The 10,861-nt window shown below is 39.0% G+C and overlaps 1 protein-coding gene across 1 annotated transcript in view; it reads right to left on the bottom strand.

The window, feature by feature from the left end:
- Positions 1–938: 938 nt before the first annotated feature.
- LOC104280041 (G-protein coupled receptor 126-like) overlaps positions 939–10,861 on the bottom strand; it is a gene marked incomplete at both ends in the record, with an annotated part of 44,624 nt that continues 34,701 nt past the window's right edge. Inside the window, 2 exons of the mRNA XM_009877568.1 lie at positions 939–1,559; positions 7,135–7,476. Of these exons, the coding sequence (XP_009875870.1) occupies positions 939–1,559; positions 7,135–7,476 (963 nt within the window). The remainder of the gene's footprint in view (positions 1,560–7,134; positions 7,477–10,861) is intronic.

Genomic DNA, 10,861 nt, shown 5'->3' with positions numbered 1-10,861 from the left:
CACGTGTGTGTATAGACTACTGCTGGCCAGGATTCAGGTTTTCCCCTGTGCATTTTATAGTTATCCAAATAGTTCTAAAGTTGTTACTAATAAAATTCTATTAAAAAAAAGGTCTAAAAGGACAAAGATTTTTTTTTTCATCTGGAAAAAAATGTTTCAGTGGAAAATTGTCAATGAGCTGTAACACTATATACTTATATAAAAATTAAACCTGGACACCTATGAGAATAAAGTGTCTGAGCCACGAAATGAGAATAGGTTGAACAATGTATTGAAATTTATCTTCTTCTGGAGTAATCTACAGGAAGAAAGACCTTCAGTAATTACCAATTAAAAGAAGGACTGATAATATGTTGTCAGGAAGATAAACCCCAATGATTTTGATCTAAACCTCTTCCTGTCTGCCTCCTCTAATTTAATCTTTTTTCATACTTTTCTCTCTCATATGCACTGTTGTTTTGTCACTGGCTTTTGCTGGCTCTGCACACATATCACAAAGCTAGCAAGCACTCCTTCTGGTTAATCAAAGGGCAGGTACAAAAACATTTACTAAACGGTTAGCTAACCACATTTTTTCTCTCCAGAGACCACTGTAAACGTACTTGAGGCTAGCAGGCATTTGCCTGTTATCCCCATTTCATGAGTGGAAGACCTATAAACTGTTTAGGAAAAACTTTGATCTGCAGAACAATTCAAGCAGCAATTCAATACACTTAAGGGACTTGTCCTTTTCCTTTAGGGAATTAACTCTACTCCCTCTCAAAGCCTCTGTGTATAGTAAGAGTTGAGCTAAAAGGCTAAGAAAGGTAAGACCTAGCTGTTTTTCTTTCACAGGAACTCTTTTTTTTTTATTTCTGTGCTAGTATATGATATGTTCAGCACAATGCAGAAGTGTGGGGGGAAAATAAGCAAAAAAAGACTTGGCAAGGCATACTCACCACAACTCAAATTGTTTTCTGCTTTCAGTGCTGAAGTTGGAATACTCCAGAATTCATTTTCCCAGTCTACAATGTTTCCTTTCACATCGCAGCTGAGGTTGGCCAGTGTTTGCGCATTCATGGTGAAATTCCAGAGGCGGAAGTTGTAAATGTCTCCATTTAGAGAGCTCACTTCATTGCTGTTAGAGCCCAGCACCAGCCTCCCATTTCCAGGGATAACTTTGCCAAAGATACCTGGGCAGTACACTATATGATAGGTGCTTTTGGCATATATACCTATGCTGCCCGAGAAGCTATCCCCTACGACACAGAGCTGTTGAAAAGTTCCCGTGAAAAACTCTGCATTTCGAGGCAATGCATTCTCAAGGATGCACTGTGTGCCCGAGACAAACAGAAAATGGCCTTTTGTGGACTTTCCAAAGCTGAAGAGTTCTGTTGACAATGCATCGGTGTAAGAAAAAACCTTCCAGTCATCGTTGTCATCGCTGCTGCCCTTGGTTGCTTCAAAACACAGTGTAAACTGGCTAAGCTCTGGCACCGAGACCGTCTCTGCCACAGACACAGCATCGACGTCAGGAACCTGGGGAATGATGACTTTCTGGTTCCTCAGAGACACAGCGACTAGAAGCAAGAGTAGATACATAAATTAACAAAAAATTGAATTAATCATGGAGAAATAAAGGCAGACTGTCAGCAGGGGTTAAATCAGCATTAGTTAAAAGAGAGATTCATCAGGTGTTTTTTTATCACCATAATATACCAATAGCACACACAATGGGGAATTAGTCTTGGGAGCGCACTCATCCGAAAATATGCAGAGCTCCTTCTCAATGGAGCTGTGGTTAACATCCCCTCAAGTTGCATTAAGTGCAATATTAGGACATATTACCTACTAATTTCCAACTCTGCCTCAAGTCACTTCATAAAAATTACTAGTCATTCATCTAGTAAGGATGCATTAAGCAATGGAGTAAATGAGTTATATGAAAAACACAGCACAAATTGCTTTTAAGATATATTATTTTAATTACCCGTCTACATGGTTGCATTTCACCGATGAAGCTGAGGCCTTACTTCTTTTAAAGACTGCAATAGAACAAAGCCCCTACTACATTCCTTGGCAAACTGAAGCCTTCAGGTTTCTGCAAAGCACTAAGCATCTTTTCATTTGGTCTCCAGCAGTCTTCTGATTTAATATTGCAATCGTGTGTTCATGTGTGTTTATATCCAAGCTGTTCATGATTTGCTAATATTTGGGTCAGGAGTTCCAGATTTTGCACAAGTTTCTATAAATGGCTCGTCTTCTTGCAATTATGCACAGCAGTAAGGGTATTTAGGGAAGGGTACAATTACTCTCTCTCTAATTGTTACTAATTATTCTCATTTGCACTGGTAAAATGGCAGTCATCAAATGCAAAAAATGGTATTACATGACATATGCTTTCTCCATGAGTATATTAATGACAAATATGTTCATCCTACTTTGAAGAATATTATTTTGAAAAATGAAGTGTCAATATGCTCAGTTTTATTGGACATTTGCTGCAGCAAAATTATTCTAGTACGTTTCTCCACAAAAAGAAGTTTCAGGTTATCAGTCACGCAAAGGCATCAACATCACCAAAACCAGGTTGCAGCAGCCCTTGGTGTGACTTCTGGCTCTGCGGTTCCATGGTAAACCTCACCTGCAGCAAATGTCTGCTACCTTTTTCACACATTTTCACAGACTATATTCTGGAGTAAAACTGTTATTTGTTAGACCTGAGGAATGACTGCTACAGTAGTTAATCCCTAGTCTCCCCAAGGATTTTTAAGTGATGCCACAACACGTACATTATTTACTATACCTGTTTCCTTCTCAGAATGAAATAAAAACCTTCCAATATGAGAAGGTGACATGTGACAGAAGGGTGACTGTCACACCACATTCAGGAGGAGTCAGATATACGGGGTATAAGGATTGTGTGTTGCCTGTGGTACTGCACTTTCCCTTTGCCAGCTGCTTGCAAAGACTCTGAGCTCCAAACTACCATATTTGGATATACACAAGGACATAATTTAACCAATATATTATATAGCAAAAGAAAATAAAGTATTGCCCATTATCTGCCAACCCAGCAAGTGGAGAACGGAAGGAAAGAGAGAAAAATACTGGGCTTTTATACTGGATTTACTCCATAGATTTTTTTTTTTCCTTCCAAGGGCAAAAGTATGTTGTAATAATTTTATAGATAGAAAATGTGTTCAACTCTCCATCGAAAACAGGGGTATTTTTTTTCATGGGCTAATTATACTGTAAGCTTCTTTACGTAACATGGAAAGTGTTCCAGAAGTATAAGTATTCGAGACTCAAAAAAGAAGAAAGCTCATTCATATGAGCACTTTCCAGACTGTGTTAGGGTGGTCAGGAGAGTTATGGACCACCTGGTCACATTTAAACAGTACAGGAACAGAAATAAACAAGGAGGATGCTGCTCCAGTACTGAACAAGTCTACTGAACTTTGCTGTACTCATCTGACAGGTCTAATCACTCGCGCAGTGAAAGGACACAACTGACAAGTGTTTTGTCCATGTGGAGAAATCAGAATCCTGCCATCAACATTAAGCACAGATCTCTTTCCTGATTGCTATCGCACAGCCAGTCATCATACTGATGAATTTCAGATGTTAGTATTGGAGAAATAGGTCATTCTCTGAGGAAGAATATGCATATATTCTTGGAAGATTTATCCAATTGTTTAGACTACTTTCAGAATGATGTTAAATTGTTTCTGTTAGGAAGATAGCTGGATTACAATGAACTGTGTTTTTTTGGACACAGTCCTATTTACTCATGAAGCATGTACAAAATTCTTGGCAGCCCAGATGCAGCAGGAACAACGAGCAACAGGCAGCCCACTGTTCTGAGATCCACATCTGCTTTTACAGAAGCACTGGGATCACAGAAAGCCTGCCTTGGCTGCTTTTTAGAGGCCCCAGCTTACTTGCAGCTCGCTGTTTCATAGCTCACCCACCTCTTTACACATAAGCAAGCCAGGAGTCCATATACTGTACTTTACAATTTCTTGCAGGGAAAACTGCTTTCCTGCCAGTTGATGGGCTTTTCAGCATGGTTCGGTGCTTGAGTGGTGGCTTCTGCTGTTATTAGCTTCAATGCTTTCATCTGCCCTTTCACTGACGCCAGAAGAAATGCGTCAACTTTAATGAGGTCTGCAAGTGCCTACCTAGCAAATGCTTGTCTGAGAGTTTTTTGGCACTATCACACTGAATTGTGCTTTTAATCTGGGCTACTGCAGTACTTACTCAACTGTATGTTAGCTTTACATGACATCATTTCAGGTATTTCTGTACTCACAGAGGTGTGCTGGCTCTCCTTCCTCTCCTTTTGGTGACTGAGTGACTTCTACTCACCAGTGAAGCTATTACTTATGCAGTTAGCTATTCCTAGAAAATTATTTAACGTGCCAGTTCTTCAGACAGTGTAAATTGGCATAAATCCCCTAAAACTAGCGAAGTTGCATACATTTACTGCAGCTGAGGATATGGCCCATACATCTGTTGGTGTGCTGCAGGAGGTGACAACCAGGAAAGCTGACATTTACATGGGTGGTCAACTTGTGATAACAGGACATGATCTGTGAAATTCAGTTTGAAACCACTCTCACATAAAACCAAGCAGTCACACAAAAGCTATTTCATTCATGACTAAATCTCTCCTAAAACTCACTTACTGCCTTATATTTGTACTTCTCCAAATAGATTTCGTCTTCTGTACGTGTTGTATATTAGGATATATACCATTAAGGTCTTTAAAAATGCTAGATAGCAAATTGCTGGGTGTCTTTGAACAGCTCTTTACTTTCCACCCTTGCATTACTTTGTGAAACTCAAAATTGAACAACCTACTTATTTATATTATTCACATACGATCATTTCTGAGAAATAAAAGAAAATATAGATATAACATTTGTTCCCCTCACTCTGGGAGAAACTGATGATTTTGCTCGCCCAGCTATCACATTTGGAGTAGCAACAACGGTGTCAGCTTGACTGCAGCTTTGAAACGCCATTGGAGACGTGAAGTGACGGGGTGTGCAACCTCTCTGGTGGCTTTGGGAACACTTCGCAAAGTCAGGAAAGCACAGCACTGACACCTGCCACGCAGATGTGTTGTAATTTCAGCATGTGGATGCACTGATGTCTTCTTGTCTACATGCTTTTACAACTTGAATGGAAAGCAGTACGTTATCACCCACTTTCCCAAGCCCCTTTTCTCTATCGATTGCCACATTAAACATTGCCATTGTCTATCTTTTGAACCAAACGTAATTGCACAACTGTGGGCAATAAGCAGAATATAGCTATAATTCGCCACAGATGCATGCAGCCAGCTCTCCTGGCATCTGTGACCAAAATCAAGATGTCAGGTGATAGCTACAGATGTGGAGTAATGAAACAAAATTAAGCAGCCTTACTCCAGATGCTTAACAGCAAGTCTTAACATAAAGTTTCTGAATTAATATATATCTGAAACATTAAAATTTAAGTCATCTTTTTCAAAATGAAAGAATATTCTCCAAGACTATTTAACTTTAATGGTGCTATTTGCGAACATGATGTACTAGTCAATTTGGCATGGAGGTAATGTTTTTGTTTTCATAAAAATACATTACCTATAGGCATATATAGAGAAATAGTTCTCTGACTATGTCTGTAGACCTTTCCTCTCCTCCTCGCTGAACACAACTGAAGGCAACATTACATCTTTGAATTCCAATTGCAAGTCATCTGATCCCTTATAGTCATAACTAAAGATTTAATATTAAAGAGGAGTAAATAAATAAATTTTCATAATCTGATTGCATATAATTTTTTTATGATCCACTTGATTTTACAAGTTCTTACAATGCGACAAGGGCTGCATATTTTCAACTACAGAAATCTTTCAGAAAACTTGCTTCCTCTTTCAGAAGAGAACAGGTGCTCCTAGAATTACTCTACATTCATTTTGTCAGCATAAAAGGACCTCAGTAGAAAAGTATTTTTGACTCCTCTAGTATGATATTACCTTTCTTCTCTTCTGAACTACACACAAATTTTGCTGTTATAATCAAAGACTACTTTGGCTTAGGATTCCTGAGGGTTACTATCTTAATTATTTTAAAAGATATGATATGTGCAATAAATATTTTTTTAAAAAATAAATCATGAGGAAGATGTGCTTGTGACTGAAGAGAAAACTGCTAACCTCCCTGCTCTGCGTTTGTATAGCAGCCAGGCAAGCAAAAGAACATGTGTGCTATAATAATATAAATGTTCAATGCAATACTAGTGTTCAGTTTAAGGTGTGTGACGGGATTCAACAAAAAGGAAGCCTACAGAGAGCATGCAACTGTGAATTATAACCCTGAAGTGGAATGAATGTTGATTATCATCACATGGAGCCTCTAAGTGATCATCCTAATGATCTCTGTTACCTCACTGCCCTTCAGTGTCATGTGACTTATAATTAACACTTTAAACAACAAAACAAGCATCAATCACATTATTTATACCTTATCCTCTCATGTAAAAAGCATGAGTGTCTTTTTTTGACCTTTTTTTCAGGCAGTTTTTAGGCTTTTTAGAATCTAACGATTGCTATATATTTAAGGAAGGGAAAGAAATGCCAGGGAACTGGAACAAGATGTAGCCATTTTGCAATGCCAGTTCATCTCTGGAAGTTTGTTCTAGGGGTTGGGAGAACGCCTGAGCAGCTCTGCCTTTGGCAAAAACTTCTCCCCACTGCTGGATGTTTCACTGAGCCAGAGATTCAGGCTGGCCTTGACTCTGGCTCGGCTAAGTTCTTTCTCATGCTGTCTTTTAAGTTTCTACGTCCCTTTGCAGGTACGCTGAACTGAAGGACAGAAGTCCCACTTCCAAATCCTCCAGCATAAGTCTGCATGGAGAGACAATTTTAGGCCTAAAATCTTTGCATGTGGAAAGTTTTTCTGACACACTTGACATCATGTCTCACAATAAAATAACAAAAATAAATTAGTTTAAAAAAAAACATAAAAAGATATTTCTGAAGCTGCCCCATCCTTTCCCTTCATATGGAGGACTAGATATAACTTTCGGAAGTGTTGTTCTAATCCTTAAAGGACATTTCCTTCCGACAGTAATAAGAGGGATGAAATGCTTTGATTTACTTACTCCGTATATAGCTGGCATTAAAACCTTTCTTTTGGATACTGAAGTCGCTTTTAAACGATACGATCATTTCATTTCCGGTAGAGTTATAGGACAATCCTTTGGCAGTGATGCCACAAAGGTTCATGGGGCTTTCTCCATTGTCTAAAGTCAGTGAATCATAAATGCAGCCTGGAGCTTCTTCGATGTCAAAATCAATAAAAGTTAGCTGTATGATGAATCCATGAGGAGCTCTGATGATCCACTTGCATGCTTGGCTATTGGGATAATCACTGGGAAAGCACGGAGAAGTGAAAACACCAGAGGGGTCCGTTAGCACGATCCTACAGTCATAGCATCCATGAGCTGGCAATAAAAACAGAGAAAGGCTGGAGGTCAGGAAGAGAGAGGAAACTTAACAGGAAAGTAATTATCAACACAGTAACCAAATGTATTTCTACACAGAGAAATATAAACATAGATGGGAGGAAGAAAGAAATAGGCCCAGTTTCTGTACTCTGGAGGGACTGTTCTGGAGGAATTCTGGAGGAATAGCACAGCAGAAGAGTATTTTATAGAAGAAATCCTACAGGGAAATATAAATTACACTGCTAAACATACATTTGTGCACACTATATATCTGCTACATCTATTGACCTGACAAAGGCCAAGCCAAGGCACCATTTTTGAACTCAGAGAGGCAAATGAATTCTTAAATGGCAACTTATAAAAAGACAACTTATCATTTACATTTTTTGGCAGCTGGTCTGATGCTGGCTGGTGGCTATTCCAGCAGCTCTGTGCCATGCTACTGCTTCCAGTGGAACGTCCCTGGAACGCAGCAGCACAAGAGATGAGTTGAAGAGTGGCAGGCAGAAGCAGCAAGCTCTGCAGAGCCCTTGAAGGTTAGTCATCAGCATTTCTGGCAAATGCTCCTCACATCACCCAGAAGGGTAGCAGCGAGCTACTGGCTTTTGAATCAGCTGCAAATTACTGTACTCTTCCCATGCTGACTCAGCTCCATTGACGTATTTGTGGCAGACAGGCTCTAAGAAATTCTTATCCTATTCCTCACACTCCTTTACTCACCTGTTGCGCTTATCCATGAGAATTTCAGGCCTAGTTAGTCCCCAGGGTTGCATTTCTCATTCGGTTTACATTTGCTTATTTATCACATATTTACTTAGGGTATTATATGATATAATTACCATGAACTGCCAGCTGCTAAAATCTGTAACTGTTTGTCAATCAGCACTGAACAAACTAGGTGGGAACTGAATATGACCCACAGATAATGAAAGAAATTAACCAGCACGTTTATGCTGAATTACTTCACAAACATTTCATAAAGCCACAATCCTGTGTCAAGTACTACAATATGAAAAAGCAGGACAATGTGAACAATTGGTCACATTCAAATAGCGTTTGGCCTAAGCAATGGGAACCTGACTTTTTGAAGTGGCATGGTCAAAAAAGAAGCTGTTTCCATGTGCAGGGAGAATTGCAAGTTATATTTTACAGTTTTTATAATTTTTACATGCAAATCACAAATTATATGACCCCAAAGAGGCAAGGATGTCATTAATTAATTGGGCTCTCAGAGCCCAATTACAGTCTGGTTACGTGAGAAAAGGTCAGTAGGATGACTATTTGTTCAAATGAGAAAAAAAAAGAATGACTGCCTGAAAGATTTGCAGGTAGCTTTGGGAAGAAGTGGTGCTCATGGCATTGGAAAACTTGACCTCCGTAGTAGAAACACAAGTCTGTCCACTCTTACTTTTCCTGGAAATCTTTACAATCAGAGGACTATGCTCACCTGCCCTGAACCCCTGCTCTTCCATTTATTAAGCAGAGAGGGAATATTTACTTATTAGTAGGGTGACTATAAAACCTGCAGTTGTATACACAGATGCCGGCTTCGTCCAGCAGGTTTTGCACAGATAGGTATCAGTTTTCAGAGAACCACCCTAGACTGAGAGAAGGAGGAACAGGAAAAGCATGCTCTAAGCCACAAGCCGCTGTAGTCTCCTAGTCCAGGGCGAGTGAGCCTCACCAGGGCAGAGCAGCTGTAAGACGGCTCTGGCTGGAGCTGCCTCCAGCTGGAAGGCTCTGTGATTCACGTTCCTGCCTTCGTTATTGCTAGGATGAGGGCAACAGGGGCTGATGATGTGGCAGTGTGCCACACCTGCTCTCCCACTCATTCCTGCCAGAGAAATAAATGACACAGAGCTATCCGGGCAGTGGAGAGCTTTGTGCACCCAGATGGAACCGAAGCCAGGGACTAAGCTGTTAAGTGATGCAAATACATATAGGAACGTTGCTGTTAATGTACACTCATTCAGCCTCAGACCCCTGAACTAAACCTTAAGGGCATTATAAAGCATTGCTGAGCCAGAAAAAAATATGCCAGTATGTCAGTAAAAGTGTATCTCTCAAACTGGCAGAATATTACATTCAGCCTGAAAATGGAAAAATCAAATTTGTCCATGAGAAAAAATGCAGGCATTCATAAGAGAAGTCTGCCTTTATTAATTCTATTGATCACCATCAGCTAAAACAGGACTGAGCTTTTCTATGTGTCTCTCTCTTGAGTATTTATCATTGTTTCTAAGCTGTGTAAAAAAACAAACTGCCAGTACACATAACAAAATACTATTATCCCTTCTGTCTGTCACTGTAAATACTAACCCATAAACGTTATTTACGTTATTGGGTTTTTTACTCATTTAATCTTTTCACTAACAGATTTTATTATATCCATATTGTTTTGGTGGTTTTACAGGACTAATGCAAAAAAACTGGCCCTAAATTTAGGTAGGAAAATAAGTGCTCAAAACTTTACATACACAGAAGAAACAGATTTGGTGAGCAAAATAGTTTACTTTTTTGAAGTGGGTTGGCTCCATTTTGGCATAGTTCCTATTCTGTCCATGACTGCAATTTGAAGAAATATCATGTTTTCATGCAAATGTCCACAGTAGTAAGTAAAAAGAAAAGAAAACAAACAACAAAACTATATATAAACAGAATGGTTTTGAATGGAACTTTTTGCACAGCTTCTCAAGAGACAGTTATTTTTCTATAAACACCACCTATTTTACTCATTAAAGAGAAAAAACGCTGTGGCAACCTTAGGCTGTCAGCCAAAGTTGACAAATATTTTGCAATTCCATTGGCGCAGAGCAGTTCTGAACTGTGGATACTGAACACTTATTGCAATACACACCACAAACATTTCTACAAGCAATCTGAGATATTTTATGGATTTTGAGGGGAACAAATTTAGGTATGATATTCTTGGTCAGGAACCCCACATACACAGAATCTGCTTGTCAAGTATTTTTTATCACCTTAGACCACAGGAAATTCGCTCTCTAAATATATTTTATCCAACAAAAACCTTCATCTTCTCTTGCCTTCTTCTCTTTTGCAAACCAAAATGAACACTGTCCCCATAGAGTGAAATCAAGCACTTATTTTCAACATTTTTCTAAACTGAAAGGTTCACTGGGCAATTTGTCTCGATCATGAGAATACCCTTGAATACAGTTTTTATTTCATAATAATTTCTTTTTTTTTCCTGCAGGACTCATACTTCCTACAATAAAAGAAGAACTGCTTAGTATAACACTTCAACACTATACTAAAAAGGAAAATTAATAAATTCTTCTGGAGATGTTAGAGCTTTCACCAAATTTATCTAAGTGATTCATAAATGTTAATTGACCTCAGAAGGGCAACTGACTGTAGG

The sequence above is a fragment of the Apaloderma vittatum genome, unplaced genomic scaffold, assembly GCF_000703405.1.
Source record: "Apaloderma vittatum isolate BGI_N311 unplaced genomic scaffold, ASM70340v1 scaffold6341, whole genome shotgun sequence".
NCBI classification, from domain to species: Eukaryota; Metazoa; Chordata; class Aves; order Trogoniformes; family Trogonidae; genus Apaloderma; species Apaloderma vittatum.
This window is presented reverse-complemented; position numbering and strand designations above follow the sequence as displayed.